Source organism: Siphateles boraxobius, unplaced genomic scaffold, assembly GCF_051911475.1.
Source record: "Siphateles boraxobius isolate OS27281-9 unplaced genomic scaffold, OSU_SipBor_1 9, whole genome shotgun sequence".
In the NCBI taxonomy this organism is placed as follows: domain Eukaryota; kingdom Metazoa; phylum Chordata; class Actinopteri; order Cypriniformes; family Leuciscidae; genus Siphateles; species Siphateles boraxobius.
This window is the reverse complement of record NW_027509219.1, coordinates 32,163,802-32,183,258: the sequence shown is the minus strand read 5'-3', so window position 1 is coordinate 32,183,258 and position 19,457 is coordinate 32,163,802. Positions and strand designations below refer to the sequence as shown.

The 19,457-nt window shown below is 44.0% G+C and overlaps 1 protein-coding gene across 1 annotated transcript; it reads left to right on the top strand.

Moving 5' to 3' along the window:
• The first annotated feature begins 196 nt into the window (after nucleotides 1-196).
• pcsk1nl (proprotein convertase subtilisin/kexin type 1 inhibitor, like) lies at nucleotides 197-18,994 on the top strand. Its single transcript, XM_077224466.1, has 3 exons — nucleotides 197-349; nucleotides 15,694-16,223; nucleotides 16,704-18,994. The coding sequence occupies exons 1-3, from the start codon at nucleotides 272-274 to the stop codon at nucleotides 17,074-17,076; spliced, it is 981 nt and encodes a 326-aa protein (XP_077080581.1). The 5' UTR covers nucleotides 197-271; the 3' UTR covers nucleotides 17,077-18,994.
• The last annotated feature ends 463 nt before the right edge of the window (nucleotides 18,995-19,457 follow it).

Here is a 19,457-nt window from a genome sequence, read left to right as displayed (position 1 = left end):
ATTGCAGTAGAACATTTTCACCATCTTTACCATGCAAAATCACAAGCTCTCTCTCTCTCTCTCTCTCTCTCTCTCTCTCTCTCTCTCTCTCTCTCTCTCTCTCTCTCTCTCTCTCTCTCTCTCTCTCTCTCTCTCTCTCTCTCTCTAGAGTAACAGTGAAGCTCCTCCCCCTCCCTCCCTCCCTCCCTCTGTTTCTCTCAGTCTATCTCTGCTGTTGTTCAGTGGCAGCATATCTCTTCACTGCAGAGGCAGCTACATTCTCTCCTTCAGGATGTCGGGCCTTCTGACCAACTCTGTTCTGCTTTTCCTCTCTATGACGCTGTTCCAGATCCTCACACCAGAGGCAAAGGTAAAGCAAACACCACACCAGACCCTCATCATGTGTGTTTTCTGAGACCGATTCCTCTATAGCTAAATTTTAACCTACATGTTTTCTTCCTTTTTGCCTCTATGCAGTTAGAATAAAGGTTTGAAGTGGCTGGTAAATGCTGATTTAATTCTGTTTCATTATTATTTCATTTTGAATATTTGTATATGAATCCTTTCACATGGATTATTGTGAATATGGGAAAGTACACTGTGTACTATTTAGTTGCTTTTTATGTTACGCTTGACTGTGTGTTAATTTCTGCTGAACTGATCGAGATCACTCGAGCCAGATGGCGTGAAATTGGGCGTACAAACCATCATTGCCTGGCAACAACAGAGCATATATCAACAGGGCTTTACTGGCGAATAGAATCCTCATTAAATTCTGGAAATTTCTCTGAGAGGCAGTGTCCAGAAATGGAGGCTCTTGCAAACAATTACAGAGCTCCATGTTATTTTATAATGAGAGACAGCATTTGTTGATTCTTCTGCTCTATTGCTGACTAAACCAGGACTGAACTATATTTTGTCATTAACTAAATGAAGATCTATTCTGAGATTTTAAACAGATAATATTCTATTGAATTCAATAACAAGTGTTAGCGTTACAAAGTCTTATTTGCAACAATAGGGTCTGTGGTATACCAGTCTCTAGATCTCTAGATAATGTATTGCAGCACTGATGCACTGGAGAGATCTGTGGGCAGCCGTTGTGAATTAAAGTAACTAGTAGAGTTTGTTTTGACCATCTGTTGCAGTCATTAGCGTGTGCGCTCAGGTTTTCAGCACCACGGACAGTGGCCGCCACTGACACAGAGCTGAATATAAAAGCCACAGTGATTTTGGAAATGTGTAAAGGATTATGGGCCGTATCTGAAGGACAACACAGGACAAAATCAATAGTAGAGGAAGCACAATCTCATTAGCAGAACAAACAGGCAGTCTTTCACTCCGAGCGGAGGAGGAACGTAGCCATGGCAACAGCTTTCAAAGAGCACACTCAGTTTTCTCACAATCATCCATCCATTAATACTATCTATACTGTTAAAATGCTTGTGCTTCATGTGTCATCATCTAAATTAACTGTTTTTTTTTAAGTAATAATTTTTTTATATGACTAACTTTATATTTTTTATTTATAAGCTGTAATATACACTCACCTAAAGGATTATTAGGAACACCTGTTAAATTTCACATTAATGAAATTATCTAATCAACCAATCACATGGCAGTTGCTTCAATGCATTTAGGGGTGTGGTCCTGGTTAAGACAATATCCTGATCTCTAAACTTAATGTCAGAATGGGAAAGAAAGGTGATTTAAGCAATTTTGAGCGTGGCATGGTTGTTGGTGCCAGACGGGCCAGTCTAAGTATTTCACAATCTGCTCAGTTACTGGGATTTTCACGCACAACCATTTCTAGGGTTTACAAAGAATGGCGCGAAAAGGGAAAAACATCCAGTATGCAGCAGTCCTGTGGGCGAAAATGCCTTGTTGATGCTAGAGGTCAGAGGAGAATGGGCTGACTGATTCAAGCTGATAGAAGAGCAACTTTGACTGAAATAACCACTCATTACAACCAAGGTATGCAGCAAAGCATTTGTGAAGCCACAACACGCACAACCTTGAGGCGGATGGGCTACAACAGCAGAAGACCCCACCTGGTACCACTCATCTCCACTACAAATAGGAAAAAGAGGCTACAATTTGCAAGAGCTCACCAAAATTGGACAGTTGAAGACTGGAAAAAGGTTGCCTGGTCTGATGAGTCTCGATTTCTGTTGAGACATTCAGATGGTAGAGTCAGAATTTGGCGTAAACCGAATGAGAACATGGATCCATCATGCCTTGTTACCACTGTGCAGGCTGGTGGTGGTGGTTTAATGATGTGGGGGATGTTTTCTTGGCACACTTTAGGCCCCTTAGTGCCAATTGGGCATCGTTTAAATGCCACGGCCTACCTGAGCATTGTTTCTGACCATGTCCATCCCTTTATGGCCACCATGTACCCATCCTCTGAAGGCTACTTCCAGCAGGATAATGCACCGTCACCGTGCCAAGTGGAAAAAAACATGCGTGTTGAAGTGCTGCGAGTCTATGGCCAACCTCCTCTAACTTAGCTACAGCCACTCAAAAGATAGCATGGCAACTGCAGATGCAGGAGACCCATCGACAGAACTTGAACCCCCTTCTCTTTCATTGAAGTCGCAGGTGTGGACGTTTTTTGGATTTCCAGTGAGTTATGTTGACAACGGTCGCGCTTCAAAAATGCCACAGTTTGCAGACATCCCAAGTTTCGCGGAAGTTCCGGGAGTCTTCCGCATATTGATAGTGGCTCCCTGATGCACGAAAATTAGTTAAAATCTCCCGGAATCTAGAGTGAGCTAGCAAGAGCGCGCATGCGAGACAAAAAAAACTGTGCCCCAAACCATATAGCGCGCGCACGGCAGAGAAGGAGAGAGCAAGAGACCTTGCGTGTATGCCTCATGAAGCGCATATAAGACAGAGAGTATCCTGATTGGCCGGTTTCGGCTTTAAAAAAGTAAATGTAAAAATCAAGAATCGAATCGAACCGTGACCATAGAATCGAAAATTTTATCGAATCGAGGATTTGGAGAATGGTGACACCCCTAATTTATTTTATATATTTACACTATTTTTAATATACTATATATATATATATTTATATATATATAGTATATTAAAAATAGTGTAAATATATAAAATAAATAAGGGGTGTCACCATTCTCCAAATCCTCGATTCGATAAAATTTTCGATTATATACATATATATATACATATATACATATATTTCGATATATACATATATATATGTATATATATATAGTATATTAAAAATAGTGTAAATATATAAAATAGTATTTATATGATATATTATATATATAGTAATATATGTTTTTATTTCTATTTAGCTTTATTTTACTTTTTATTTCAGCTTTAGATTTAGTAATTATCTTCAGTATTAATATTAGTATTTATTTCAGTTAGTTCCCAAGGCAACATTTCTAATATGTGTGCCTTTTAATTTTTTTATTAGTTTGTTTTTTAATAGCTTTATTTGATTTTTATTTTAGCTTTAGTTTTAGTAATTATTATTAGTAATAATTAGTGCTGTCAAAAAATGAATCACACCTAACATAAAAGTTTGTAAATATATGTGCATGAGTGTGTGTATGTATACAGGGGTCCTTCTAAAAAAATTTGCATATTGTGATAAAGTTCATTATTTTCCATAATGTAATGATAAAAATTAAACTTTCATATATTTTAGATTCATTGCACACCAACTGAAATATTTCAGGTCATTTATTGTTTTAATACTGATGATTTTGGCATACAGCTCATGAAAACCCAAAATTCCTATCTCATAAAATTAGCATATCATGAAAAGGGTCTCTAAACGAGCTATTAACCAAATCATCTGAATCAACTAATTAACTCTAAACACCTGCAAAAGTTTCCTGAGGCTTTTAAAAACTGTTTCATTACTCAAAACCGCAATCATGGGTAAGACTGCCGACCTGACTGCTGTCCAGAAGGCCATCATTGACACCCTCAAGCAAGAGGGTAAGACACAGAAAGAAATTTCTGAACAAATAGGCTGTTCCCAGAGTGCTGTATCAAGGCACCTCAGTGGGAAGTCTGTGGGAAGGAAAAAGTGTGGCAAAAAACGCTGCACAACGAGAAGAGGTGACCGGACCCTGAGGAAGATTGTGGAGAAGGACCGATTCCAGACCTTGGGGACCTGCGGAAGCAGTGGACTGAGTCTGGAGTAGAAACATCCAGAGCCACCGTGCACAGGCGTGTGCAGGAAATGGGCTACAGGTGCCGCATTCCCCAGGTCAAGCCACTTTTGAACCAGAAACAGCGGCAGAAGCGCCTGACCTGGGCTACAGAGAAGCAGCACTGGACTGTTGCTCAGTGGTCCAAAGTACTTTTTCGGATGAAAGGAAATTTTGCATGTCATTCGGAAATCAAGGTGCCAGAGTCTGGAGGAAGACTGGGGAGAAGGAAATGCCAAAATGCCTGGCGTCCAGTGTCAAGTACCCAGTCAGTGATGATCTGGGGTGCCATGTCAGCTGCTGGTGTTGGTCAACTGTGTTTTATCAAGGGCAGGGTCAATGCAGCTAGCTATCAGGAGATTTTGGAGGACTTCATGCTTCCCAAGCCTGAAAAGCTTTATGGAGATTTAATAATCTCCATAAAGAGATGGAACCCTTTATGGAACCCTGCTCCATAAAGGGCAGGGTTAATAATATTAGTATTTTTACATTACTAATTCTAATATTTATGTTATTTTATTTCAATTACTAAAAACGTTTTTTAATAGTTTTATAACAATAACAACACTGATTGGGTTACACTTAAACTGTACTGTAAAATGTTTTAATGTAAACCGTTTATGTTACACCATAAATATTAATAATCTCGAGTACATTTTACAATGACACACAACTGCAAACTGATGTGACGTACTTTGGCAGGAGTCTGCGGGAGTTTAACTAGCAGAGGGTGTTTGTATCTTTGCAGAAAGTTGTTCATGTTAGAAATCTTTCCATTGGTGCAGTAATGTGAAGGAACCAGAGGACATCAACTCCACTTGAAATCATGGACAACAAGATCTTCCCACCACCCACGCACCCAAACACACACACACACACACACACGTCAGGAGCGGGACAGACGTCATAATGCGCCAGAGTGAGTCATCAAATACACTCACACATCAGCGCCCAGAGGAATCCTGTTCCTTTAGTTTCATAGGTCACTATCTGCCTCATTTATTATGAATCATAACAGCCCTGAAATACCACACAAAGCTCAAACTGAAGAACTGACTCAAAACCGAAACTTGTTTCATTTATCATTCTGACACAACTGATGCAGAATATGATTTACAATAACACAAATCTTGCACAGAGGGTAGTTTTTGAACAACACTGCTAGTTGTCTCTCAGCACTCGCTTTGCGATTTCAAATAATTATTCTGCACACAGAGGGTGAAGGCAGTGTCATGACTCAGCACTTCGTTTATAACCTCAGGCTTGAGCTGAGCTGTTCAGTGGCTAACATGAATAGAGAAACAGATTTAAGGCTCTCTAGACAATCAATCACTGCTGAATCGCAGGTCTCCTGTCAGTAATGGTGGACATAGATCATCAGAGCCAGTGACAGAACTAATATACGCTGAAGAGGAGCTGGTTACTCATACTGTCAGAATCTGCTTGCAATGCACATTACAGTGATTTCAGCTTCTTGAAAAGCATCTTTCTTTTCTTCTCAATAGTCTGCAAGTGTAATTGAATGCCTGATTCACTGTGGATGGAGAGGAGGTGTGAGGATGAGAACAGATGAGAGAGAAAAACGTGCTTACTAATGCTTCCTCTGAATGAAATGTGGCGAACTGTGACAAATGCATGAATGATTAGTTAAGTGTCACATTGAAGTGAGAGGTGTGTGTTTCTGTGCTCTCAAAGTCAGATGTACTTCAGAACGTACAAATTTAACATATTCTACCCTTACTGCAGTCATCATACAGTTTGTCCTCTGAATATATTAGTTTCTAAATAAGATTCAATTACATTATTAAATTGCATTAAATTATTAACAATACAAAATTAAATTGCATTAATTAAAATTTGTTATAGATGATTTCAGTCGATTTGGTAATTTACACTAAATTTAAAAAATAAAATAAAATAAAAGTTACAAATAATGATATAAAAAATGCAACTGAAATCATTTAGAGCATCAAGAGCCGCGCTCCACGCCTCATTCGCGCCGCAGGAATTTTTTACGTGCTTAACGTCTTTGCATTGACTTAACATTGAAATCACTCGCGCCTGACGCGCTATTCGCGTCCGGTGTGAACGCAGCATTAGTGGGTTAGGAATAGGATTTCAAGTTATTTTGAAAAAATGGACAGAAAAGAGAATCACATACCCCACCTTTAAGGAAGCAAGCGGTTGCATCCTGCCTGACAGTGTTCATGTGTTGCATTAAAAGAGACTAACAGTCATGGTCTCGTCTCAAGTTTTTTTTATGCAAAACCCACGTAAAGAGACTGGCATTTTTACATTATTTTTGTGTGTATTTGACTGTTTAAGCGCAATAAGCAGGAAACAAATAACTCAATTTAGTACTGAGAGCACTTTGGGTGTGAGCATAAAATCTGCTGGAATGAGTACAATTATGCGCAATCCCAACTGAAATTCAAGGCCTGGCTGTAACACCAACATTATTCATCCTGAGCAAAAGAAACAGTGAGTGACTGTACGTTCACACCGCCGCCGACTTGAGCGTCAAAGAAGCTCTGGCCGCTCTGTCAAGGACGCTTGTCAAAAAGCACGGGGAAGCTCGTTGACGCTTTGGACGCTCTGACGTAGCAGGGAGAAGAGAAGTGTCACAACATGAAATGTAATAAACAGAAAAAAACAAGCAATACATTGAAGAAACCTTTTATAATGACAGCATTTTTATAACTGTTTTGGTCACTTTTGGTCGGGGAAAAAAATAATAATTAGCTATTATTATTATTATTATTTGCATTAGGCTATTATTTGCATTAGTGCAATTGGTCAAATCGTTGTCACCTTGAGCAAATGAATTGCATTCCCATGCCTCGTTCTTTTGTAACTGGTCCCTGTAAGCAAACAACGTCATATCATATATGTTAGGAAACCCAGCAACAGCGATTATCAGCTTCTCCTCCATTTTCTCGGAACTAATGTTTTGGTAGGAACGAAAGTTCACATCGTATGTTTCTCCGGAATCAGCCAGAGTGAAGGACGTCTTTATTATGATTGGTTTCTGGCGTTTTGGCGCTGCTTGCCGCTGAACCGCGTCATAGCTCATTACCATAAAGTTGAGCTTCTTTCAACTTTCTGATTGACGCTCAAAACGCCCAAAACGCGACACCGAGGGATTTGACGCTCCTTGCAGCTGAGAGAAGCCAGCTTCCATTGAAAATGAATGACTTCCGGCCGCTTTGGAAGCTCAAGTCGGCGGCGGTGTGAACGCACCTTGAGGAGAGATTTGTGTGTCAACTCGATGTCAGAGAGATGAGAGAGAGTAAAATTAATATCGGAAAGCGTTTCAGATATTCCAGTATAGATGTATCGAAAAATCAATATATATTTTTGATTTGATTTGATTTCTTTATTGTCATTTTACTTACATACAATGAAATGTTTAGTACTTTCCAACGTACACAGTAAAGAGTAGTTCAATTCATATTACAAGTTTGCCACTTAGTGTTATTTCACTTAATTGTCTATCATGTCAAGGATGTCTTGTGGTAATAATTTGAGGATGTAGTTTCAGTTCATGGTTCATTATCCTGATGGCATTGGGATAAAAACTGTTCAAGAGTCTGGTTGTGCGTGTTTTGATCGATCTAAAGCGTTTTCCTGAAGGCAACAGTTCAAAAAGCTGATGGGCTGGGTGATTCGGGTCCGTCCACACCCGTCGCTATGGGCGGGCCATAGGGGGCCGGGCCCGCCCCAAAAAATGCTTGTGCCCCACACTTGAGGCACATATAATTTAATTTTAATTTAATTTTAATATTATCATAGCTGCTAATTTTGTGTTGCATTAATGTTGCATTCTTTATCATTAAAATATAAAAAATATAAAAAAACAATGGTGTGATTTAGTTTGATTGATGGGAATCTACACTGCAACAGCCTATCACGGCCTTACGAAAGAACGTTAGGCTACGTACGTAACGTACAACTAAGCCGCTCAACAGTTAACGCGCATTTTTGAAAGCTGTTTCAAAACGAGTTTTCGCCGGCTTACTCGCTTCAGTTCCTTCCGAGTGGAATGATACTTTGATGAGGAGATTCTGCTCGGAGAAATGCTTCCTCCCGCTGTACTGGGACTGGAGAGAGGACAGCGCTGCCTCCACTCAAAGTATCTGTGCGAGTGTATTTGCGTGCGTGCGTGCGTGTGTGTGTGTGTGTGTGTCATGGCAATGCATATCCCTCTGTTGACTGCTTTAAAATGCAATGTTTGAGAGATGTTTCTGGTGTTACATCTAATATGTTTTATAGTCAAGTGTTTTATGGATATTCATAACATTGCTTCTGTGTAATGTGGTGTAACATTAGGCTATAGGCTACCTGGTCATTTTGCTGTTGGTTATATGTTTAACGTGATGATTACGCGACTAGAGTTGATTATTATAAATATACATACTGTAGGCTAATAATAATTGTGCCCCCCATACATTTCATATGCCCCCCTTAAGACTGAAGTCTGGCGACGGGTCTGGGTCCGTCACGATGTTGAGTGTTCTCTTTCATCATCTCGTGTTCGAGATCCACCTATGGGAAAGGCATCCGTACCTGACCTCTGCAGAAGCATCCAATTGCACCAAGTCTGGCTAGACAGACAGAAGCGCGCAGCCAATGCCAGGTGAGGCCACACCCCCTCACCTAAGGGCATATAACATCTGGGCGCGCTGCTATTCCTCAGTTGACATTCGCTTCTCGCGATCTCTGCATCTCACAGCTCGGTTGGATTTTTACACTGCTCACCTCGTGTCTTCAGGAGGACATATCGACCAGATCAGCCTCCGCCGGACGTGACAGTTGTTTATTTTTCAACTACTGCTGCTTTGCATTCGGAGCCGCCCACGCTCTCGCTATTTTCACCGTTTCTCCTCACGGCTGCCCGCCACGGATTTCTCCGTTTTCTTCGCTGGTATGTCACTGTCTAAGCCTGCAGCCTCTCCAGGGGATAGCATGTCACGGGCCTGCCCGGCCGCGTGTGGTGCCCTCATCGCAGCTAAGGATCTTCATCAGCTTTGCGTGGTCTGTTTGGGTCTTAAGCACGCTCGGGAAGCCCTTGAAAACCCGGAGAATTGCAGTTTCTGCCTCTTGCTGCCTAGGAAGCTGCTAAAACGCCGTCTTAAGGTGGCAGTGACACAGTGCACCGGGCTCAGCCCTTCTGACTCGGACGGGGGACACGGTGATGACGACGCGCTACCGGGGGCCTCCCGGGGCGCAACGTCTCTCGTCTGGGCTGACCAGCCCAATCCCGCCTTCCCCGAGGAGGACATCTTCGGGGACAACCTCACTCTCGTCCACGACCTGCCCGGTTCTGGCGAAGAGGAGGATGCGGCCATTCTTGGGGTTTCAGAGGACGAGGAGGCCATCCCGCCCTCTGGTGTTCCCCAGGCTACGGCCCACGCGGTTCTGCCTCAAGCCATCCTCCTGGAAGTGTGTGAGCGAGCGGCCGCTCGTCTCAACATCGAATGGCCGGCACCGCAGAGCGCCACCGACCAGGAGAGGGATATTTATGATGGGAAAGTGCTGGGACCCCCTCCCGGCCCGAGGAAACAACTCTTCCCCATCCTCCCGGCGTGCGCGAAGCACATGAGAAATTATTGGAGCGACCCGCTCGACTTCAAACACGGTCTCACGGGACTCGAGGTTAAGGACATGGCGGCGCACGGTATGGGCGAACCTCCCACCGTCGAACCTTCCATCGCCAGGCACCTTAACCCCGCTCAGGGCGGGCTGCTCGCTCCCCCCAAGCCGGTCTTGCCCAACAAGATGGACCGTTTTGCTGCCTCCGTTCACCAGGCAGCTTATAAGTCCTCGGCCGTGGCTGTCAGGGCCCTTAACGTTTCTTCGCTCCTCTCCGCCTACCAGGCGGAGATCCTTGAAGAGTTAGGGCAACAATTGGAAAAGGGAAATCCTTCTGAAACCCTGTGGAAGGAGATCCTAACGGTGAACGACCTCGTCCTCCGTAACGCTCGGCAGGCCGTCCAAGCTTGCGGGCGCTCCATGGCGCTTTCCGTGGTCGGAGAGCGCGCGCTCTGGCTGAACCTGTCGGGACTCCCTGACAGTGAGAAACGGCGCATCGCGGGCGCGCCGGTGGAGCCCGGCCGGGCTCTCTTCGGCCCCGCCGTCGCACTGATGCAACAACGGTGTGACGATAAGAAAAAGGAGGATGAGGCCTTCAAACTTTGCCTTCCTAGGAAGTCAGTCCCACGCCAGGCGCCCCCTGTGCGTTTGCCTAACCCACCGGCCACGGGACGACAGTTTCATCAGGGCAGAGAAAAGCCCCGCAACAAACCACCCCCTCGGCAACATAACCCAGCACCTACACACAAGCACTGGGGTAAGCCCGCTCCCGCCGCGGCCGCGGCCGGGAGACCTGCGAATTCCAACCCCACCGACTCGAAACGCAAGCGGCCTGCCTGATGTTCAGCCGATGGGGGCTTCGAGTCCATGTTCACGGGCCGCAAGCCCTTCGGACTCCCCTCCTCTTCTAGGACCCCCGTCCAAAAAACCCAGGGGGTCCCGCGGATGGGTCAGCTCTCCGTGTGTAAACGAGACTGCCCAGCTCGTGTGTTCGAGAGATGTGTGTTTTCCCCCCACGTTCAGGGGGCCCTTTGTAAGGGAAAGTTTAAGCTCAGTGACACCACACTGCCCACACTCTGTTCCCCTCACTCTCTCAATAAAGGCTTCGGCCCCAGTGTTTGCCCAACACAAAACACACAAAACACAAAAAAATACGAATCAAATGAATTCGTTTCGGCGGGAAAACCTCTCTCCGCAGAGAGAATTCATCTCACTGCAGAGAGAGGAAATCCCTCCGAACCCCTGCATGTCGCCTCTAGTGTACCCACTAGATGGCGCCATTGCATCACAAATAAACCTGTCGGTCTCACACAGCTCCGCTCTGGCCCGAGCGGGAGCTCTCGCGAGTCACGAAGCGGCTTGGCGAACCGTTTCAGCTCCCGAGTGGGTGATGCGTACAGTAATGCAGGGTTACAGATTGCAATTCGCAGTAAAACCCCCGCATTTCAACGGCATTCTCTTTTCTCACACGGAAGAGAACGCCTCTCACATTCTGAAAGAGGAAATTTCATCTCTCTTAAACAAGGGAGCGATTCAGGTGGTACCTCCCAATCTGATGAACCAGGGTTTTTATTCCCGTTATTTTCTGGTCCCGAAAAAAGGCGGCTCTCTCCGCCCTATCTTGGACCTTCGAGTGTTGAACAAACATTTGAGGAAATACAATTTCAGAATGCTGACACAAGGCGCACTCGCCCGTGCCATAAAACAGAACGACTGGTTCACATCAGTCGATCTGAAAGATGCTTTCTTTCACATAAGCATCTATCCTCCGCACAGGAAGTTTCTTCGTTTTGCCTACCAGGGCATATGTTACGAATTCACAGTTCTTCCGTTTGGACTCAGTTTGAGTCCCCGGTCTTTCTGTCTGTGCGCGGAGGCGGGCTTAGCACCTCTGAGAATATCAGGTCTGAGAATCCTGACTTATATAGACGATTGGCTCATCATAGCCGAATCAAAGGAGAAGGTGTTGCAGGACACCGACCGTGTGCTCGCGCACATCACATCGCTCGGGTTTCAAGTGAATGTGAGCAAGAGCAATTTCACGCCCAGTCAGAATGTCATTTTCTTGGGCTTGGAGTTGAATTCGGTCTCCATGCGAGCGCGCCTCTCTCAAGAGCGCGTTCGCTCTCTGATGAACTGTCTGACGCAGTTCAGAGAAGGGGCGAAAGTGCAATATCGCACATGTCTCAGGCTACAGGGTCTCATGGCTTCATCCACCCAAGTTGTGCCATTGGGACTTCTGAGGATGAGGGCGTTCATGAAATGGGTCTTGTCACTACATTTCAGCCCGATTCGCGACCTTTGCCGCTCGGTAACAGTGACACGCGCCTGCTCGGCGACCTTGCGCCACTGGGAGAGCGAGAACTTTTACGCACGGGGAACCCCTCTGGGGGCGGTTACGATGCGGAAATTTGTGACGACAGATGCGTCCTTGACAGGCTGGGGTGCCACCCAGGAGGGCAGAACGGTGAACGGTCTGTGGCCAAACAGACTACGTTCAGCGCACATAAACTATTTAGAGCTTTTAACCATTTGGAAAGCTCTGAATCATTTTCTGCCTCGCCTGCAGGGACATCACGTTCTAGTACGGTGCGACAATACCACGGCTGTGGCTTATATCAACCGTCAGGGCGGCATGCGCTCGTCGAAACTCCACGCTCTAGCTTACAAGCTTTTGGTGTGGAGCAGACGGGTTTTCCTGTCGTTACGCGCAACTCACGTTCCGGGCATTCTGAACAGAGGTGCGGATCTGCTATCAAGGGGAAACCCAATCTACGGAGATTGGCGTCTTCACCCTCAGATAGTGGAAATGCTATGGATGAGATTCGGACGGGCGAGCGTAGATCTATTCGCCTCGCGCGAAAACTACCATTGTCCTATGTTCTTCTCTCTAAGGGACATGGACGCGCCCCTCGGGGTAGACGCACTGGCCCACCCATGGCCCAGAGTGCTCCTGTATGCTTTTCCTCCCCTGTGCCTGATAATTCCCTCATTGGCCAGGGTGAGAGAGCAGGGCCTGTCTCTCATTCTGATAGCACCCAGGTGGCCCAAGGCACCATGGCTGGCGGAGATAATTCCTCTGTTATACGCCGAGCCGTGGCGCCTTCCCGTTCGCACGGATCTATTGTCCCAAGCCAACGGGGAGATTTACCACCCCCACCCGGACAGGGTGGCTCTCTGGGCCTGGCCCGTGAGAGGACGAACCTGAACGCACTTGGGCTTTCGCCGCGTGTGGTCGCCACTATTCAGAATGCCAGGGCCGTCTCTACACGGTCCTTATATGGCTGTAAGTGGCACGTGTTCGAAGGGTGGTGCGATGGGCGCGGTCTCACATCTTATCAGTGCTCAGTTCCTGATATTTTGTGTTTCCTTCAGGACCTCATGGAAAAAGGGAGGTCTTTTTCCACCATTAAGGTCTATTTGGCTGCGATTTCAGCCTGTCATGTGGGTTTTGAGGGCTCTACTGTCGGGCAGCACCCTCTAATCCGCAGATTCATGAAGGGTGCACGCCGCTCGTTGCCAGTCATCAGGAGAACTGTTCCGGAATGGGACCTCTCCATGGTGCTGGAAGCACTGTCTCAACATCCTTTTGAGCCCCTGGGGAGTATTTCCCTTAAGCTGCTGTCCTTCAAGACAGCTTTGCTCTTGGCCTTGGCATCTGCCAAACGTGTCAGTGAGCTACATGCACTCTCGGTTCACCCCTCGTGCACTAAGTTCTCCCTCAGTGGAGATAAGGTTTCCCTTAAGCCTAACCCGGCCTTCATGCCGAAGTGCTTCCCTGCGTTCACTTCGGAGGTGTTGGAGCTGTCCGCTTTTCACCCTCCACCTTTTACCTCTCTGGAGGATCAGAGGCTGAATGCTCTGTGTCCAGTCCGTGCTTTACAGGCTTATATGACCAGGACCAGCGCTTTCCGGAAGAGCGACCAGCTCTTTGTTTCATGGGCCCCTCCGCACAGAGGGAGTCCCATATCGAAGCAACGCCTCTCACATTGGGTTGTGGGCGCTATAACTATGGCTTATGAAGCAAAGGGAGTGCAGCCCCCAAGGGGCATCAGAGCTCATTCCACAAGGGGCTTAGCCGCCTCTTGGGCTTTGTTTAGGGGAGTGTCACTGCAGGACATCTGCTCCGCTGCCAGTTGGGCTTCTCCTCATACCTTTGTGCGTTACTACCGGCTGGATGTCACCAGAACCTCGGTAGCACATTCGGTTTTAGGGGTTGGGTCTTCTTAGCTCTTCCCTGTACCCTGTTGAAACCAATAAGAGTGAATGGCCCGGCTGGTCATGTTCATTCTTGCCACCAAACATTTACTTCCCGTTATGGGTTTAGTTTATGTGCCTTGGTGGGTTGGGGGTACTTTCATGTATGTGTCTCATGCATGCTTCATGTCCTGCGTGTCCACAGCAGTCGGTGTGGCGTCACCTTTGCAGGTTCATGATTAATGGACGTGTCAGGCACCGCCTCCCCGGGGTGACCGTCTTTCTCTGGCTTTCAGAACCTCACTGTGAGTGTATTGGGCAATCGGGGAGCTGTCCATGTCTCTCCCATAGGTGGATCTCGAACACGAGATGATGAAAGAGAACAATAGGTTACTATCGTAACCCCGGTTCTCTGAAACATCGAGTGGAGAGATCCACCAGCTTTGCCCCGCTTGCTGCACGAGAAGCGAATATACTTACTGAGGAATAGCAGCGCGCCCAGATGTTATATGCCCTTAGGTGAGGGGGTGTGGCCTCACCTGGCATTGGCTGCGCGCTTCTGTCTGTCTAGCCAGACTTGGTGCAATTGGATGCTTCTGCAGAGGTCAGGTACGGATGCCCTTCCCATAGGTGGATCTCTCCACTCGATGTTTCAGAGAACCGGGGTTACGATAGTAACCTATTGTTTTCTGCAGGCAGCACAGTGCAACCCTACATTGCACTTAGTTTATTATTTCAGATGCCTTTTTAAAAGACTACAATTCAAAAATCTATAGTTATATAAATTTCATCCCGCCAAAGTGGCTATAATCTTTAGTGACTCCATTAACGTTACACTTCACTGTTGATATCCACCCTAATTTGGCGGGTGTTAATGTCAATCCCTATCAATAATAAAAAAATAAAAAAAAGTTTAGCTGAAACTTCCAAAATGACTGAAATCTATTATCTTTATCCATTTTTAATTCATGTAATTTCACAAATTTACCGCCAGCTAAACCAAAACACCGCCCACCAAAGACATGTCACCTGCCAACGGAACTAATCTTGTGACGCTATATATAGAGTAGACCATTACATAAACATTTATTAATAGAGAGCCTCATTCCATCTTCCATCTACTTACCAATGTGCAGACTAACTCCATCCTCCACTCCTTCATATCACTGAAAATGCAGCCTCACTTGTTTCGAGGTTTCTCTTCATTACCTGGTGTTGTCCATCTAACCTAATAAAAAATTTTCAACGGCTCTGATTCAAACTAAAGGTGATACTAAAAGCTGATTGGCTTGAATGGACAGCCTTTGAGGCTGCGTCATTTGAATGTTTATTCTGATTGGCCAGTTTAGTAAGTAAACGCGGTTTGTTTTTTCTGTTTTTTGCTGTCAGCCTCCTCTAAAATTCGAATTCGAACAATCGTTCCTTCAGTGATTAAAAACGCGCCTGGTTTACCGCGTACTAAGGAAACATGATAAAGATTAGTTTGGCAGATTTACAAATATTTTAAAATGTATTAAAAAATAATGAAAAATGATATACGTGTGTGTGTGTGTGTGTGTGTGTGTGTGTGTAGGCTAATATACTGTAGCTTTAAAAATGGTATTTAAGAGTGCAATGCATGTAAATAAAAGTTCTCTGTACCAAAATGTGCACAAAGTTGTTTTTATTGCTTTAACATAGAAACAGAAGACCAATCAGCTGTTGGGTTTGTCTTTCTCCCTCTGTTTCTCAGCCTCTCTCTGCCATGCGTGGCGGAGGTCGCAGCTTTGACAGCCAGGCAGGAGGAGCGCGTCTCCGAAGAGACCTGCGGGATTCAGTGCCCTACGAGGCCCAGATGATGGCTTACCCAGCCGCTGACTTCAAGAGCCGGAGCAATGATCTGTACTACCAGCCAGAGGTCCTGAGAGCTCAAGGTCTGGGACAGGCCCTCCAGCGCCTGGTGGAGAACGATCAGAGGCGGGAACAAGAAGCAGCTTACCTGGCATCAATGCTGCGCTTCCTTAACCAAGCACAGAACAACGGACAGGGCAAACCAGAGGAAGATGAGGAGGATGAGGGGGATTTCCAGGCACCGTACCCTCCGGACTATGATGAGACCGAGCAGGCCGTGAGCATGGCCAAGCCCCAGGCCCTTCTGGATCCTCAGCTTACTCAGGCTCTACTCAACCGCTACAAGCAGGAGAGACTGATGCAGGCTGGACTCGCTCCGACAACCAACAGGATTCCTGAGAGAGAGCAGGACAAAGACCAAGAGATGCTTAGGTAACGGAAACTAAACCAAGGCCTCAGAGTCAGGGTTTTACATATTACAAATATTTTTTTGCATTAAAATAAAGTTGAAACAAATACATTGTTACTAGCTGGAAATAAAATAAAATAAATATATTTTATTAAAATACATAAAAAATAGAATAAACATAAACAGTAATGTTTAAATAATAATAAAATGAATCTTGAAAATATAGTTAGTTCATGTTAGTTAATACATTAACTAATGGTAACTAATGAACCTTATTGTAAAGTGTTACCAAAAAAAGCTAATTCAAAATATTAATAAAAATATTAGATGAAAACCTAAACTAAAAGTAAAACTAAATGATATTTTAAAAACTAAAACTAAATGACTAAAGCACAACAAAATTGCTACAAATATTAAACTAGAATTAAAATGAAAGCTGATATTTCATTTCATGTTAACTTTAAGCAAACAAACAACAGTATTTCTGTCTTTGCATTGTTAAGGTACCTTGTTGAGAAGATCCTCTCCGGCTTGGCATCGGGTGGCAGTCAGGGAGGCCCTTCAAACCAGCGTGCCAAACGGGACCTGAGCGCCGTGGCCAGCCTGGAGCGATCCGGAGGACCCGTCCTAAAACGCTCCCGCCGCTCCCTAGACTCCGCCCCCGTCCCACAGGTGGAGGCGTCACTGCTGAGGGTGAAAAGACTCGACGACGACGACGATGATGATGACGACAGAACGCCCCATGTCGGTCTGCAGAGAATGAAGCGCATAGACACTGACCTGCCGCCCCCCAAAAAAACCAGCCGCAAGCGCAGGGCCCTGACCTTCGACCCCGCCATGATCGCACAGCACATCCTCCAGTACCTGCCAGCCTGAAGAGTGCATGTGAGAGTCAGAGGAAAACAATAGAAATGTGGGGAGGGGAAATAGAAGGAAATCTAGACAGACAGAGCGAGCTTACAGATACGCCAGCATTCATTGTCATCTGCCTAAATCTAATCTAATCAGGCCTGCTTGCCAAGGTACTCTGATATGATGTTACTCTGTTTCGATGTTATACTATAATAAATTCCACACACGTAACAGCTTATGGAATATGCTTTTTGTTGTCCTTCTTTCTTGCCACATTGTACAGGCATTTTAATACCTGTTGGTAACCAGATAAGGCTGCTTGTCTCTCACTCAGTTCTTAAAAACAAAACCACAGCTTGACCAGGGTCATTCAAGAGTGCGTTTAGGTGACGTTTCTCGTGTGAGTTTCTACTGAGGGCCATTTACATATCAGCAACCCAGAATCCCTTAGCTTCTCCACAGATTAAAGGAGCGTTTGCTGATTCTGCTCCTATCATACTCCGTATATCCTTGTGTATCAGAGCTTTACTACAGCTGTCTGTGGGTGTGGAGAACCTCTTTGCCCCATTTTCAGATTGTAAGCGAAGCAACCACATTGTACTTCCTGCTGTTAATTTGGCTCTATATGGAAAATAAAGTCATTTCTAGGTTGCTGTATTGAATATTTCCTGTAATAATGAACATAAATTAGCCTATAAAACAGCTACCCAATGATAATTCACAACTTAAACATTGTGAAATCTAATTTACATACACATAAACTACCATTCAAAGTTTGGGGTGTATTTTTATGGTCAATAAGTTAATATGCAACAGTGATGCATTAAACTGATCAAAAGTGACAGCAATGTTACAAAAGATTTCTATTTCAAATAAATTATGTTCGTATAAATTTTCTATTCATCGTTGACACCGTTTCCAGTTATTCACTGAATAACTCTTTTCAACATTGATAATAAGAAATGTTTCTGGAGCACCAAATCAGCTTATTAGAAAGATTTCTTAAAAATCACATGAAATATACAATTTTCCACATTAATAAATATATAAAAAATATATGATGTTCGTCATGTGTAAAATACAACATATTAAAACAAATAATTGTTCTTTTTTATTGTAATAATATTTAACAATATTACAGTTTTTACTGTATTTGGATCAAATAACTGCAGACTTGGTGAGAACTCCAAACTTTTGAACAGAAATGACAAAGATATTTACATTCAAATAGCAATCAATCTAGACAGAACAAAAACCGAACATCAACCTATGAAACTGCTTAATCCAGAATCAGTCAATTTCACTTTTTTATTTGATTTCACAAATTAATTTAGTTTATATTTACAGTAACAGTACAGTATCAGATCAGTTGGAAGTTGGAAGACATACCTAAATCTACTACTACATCTATTGTATGTTCTTTTAGAAATGACATTTTTGTTTGAAACAAATGATTGAGAAACAAAAATCTCTGAAATATTATATTTATTGCAGAAGGTATCTGGTACAGGTTTAAACAGCACAACACATCAGATCAGCTGCTTTATACAGCAATAAGCAGCACTATGTGAGTTTAGGCTCATCTAAATGTCTAACAGTGAGTTTCCTGTCCTCTCTTTCTCTGATTGGCTGTTATAGTGGTGTGTCATCTTAATGTCATTTGCATCCTATCCGAGCTTGATTAAATGTTTTTGTCCTCCTTGACTTGGCTTTGAAACACTCTGTCTGATAATGACTAATCACTGTCCCAACTTTCATGCCCTCTGGGTTTGTAATCTGACTATATGAATTTGTGAAGGAAATCGTGGCTCTGACTATATAAACGCTTTTCGATATTCGTGCGGTCATAAAATCTTGTACAAAAATACATATCTCTGCACTGCAAGTTTTGTCAAACAACAAAAATCACTGTACGTGCTAATAAAGTGTATGTGAACACCAACAGTTTGTTTAAAACTTTGCATTGATGACTTCACATTTAACATTTAATGCATTGGCTTAATAAAATCACACAAGCACAACAAAGTCACGACTAAGAAAAGGACTTATGTATAAACGGTGGGTGAAGAAGATTCAGACGGCATGTAGTTTTAAAGTAGGCATAAAACAGAAGTTGCAGTTGACTTTACTAATTACTACCATATTATTTCCATAGAAATATAATAATCAGACTATTTGTCTATTTTAATCCAAACAGCAACTTTTTTCGGGGCTGGGCAGTGTATATACACACACACACACACACACACACACACACACACACACACACACACACACACACAGATATGTATATATATATATATATATATATATATATATATATATATATATATATATATATATATATATATCTGTGTGTGTGTGTGAATGTATACATGTATAATCTTTATAGACCAGAAGCATGC

Bases quoted from the DNA above. Each gene is read 5' to 3' on its own strand.
- pcsk1nl (XM_077224466.1), top strand. From the start codon at position 272: ATGTCGGGCCTTCTGACCAACTCTGTTCTGCTTTTCCTCTCTATGACG. The intron at 350-15,693 runs GTAAAGCAAACA...TCTGTTTCTCAG, and splicing joins TCCTCACACCAGAGGCAAAG to CCTCTCTCTGCCATGCGTGG. The intron at 16,224-16,703 runs GTAACGGAAACT...TGCATTGTTAAG, and splicing joins AAAGACCAAGAGATGCTTAG to GTACCTTGTTGAGAAGATCC.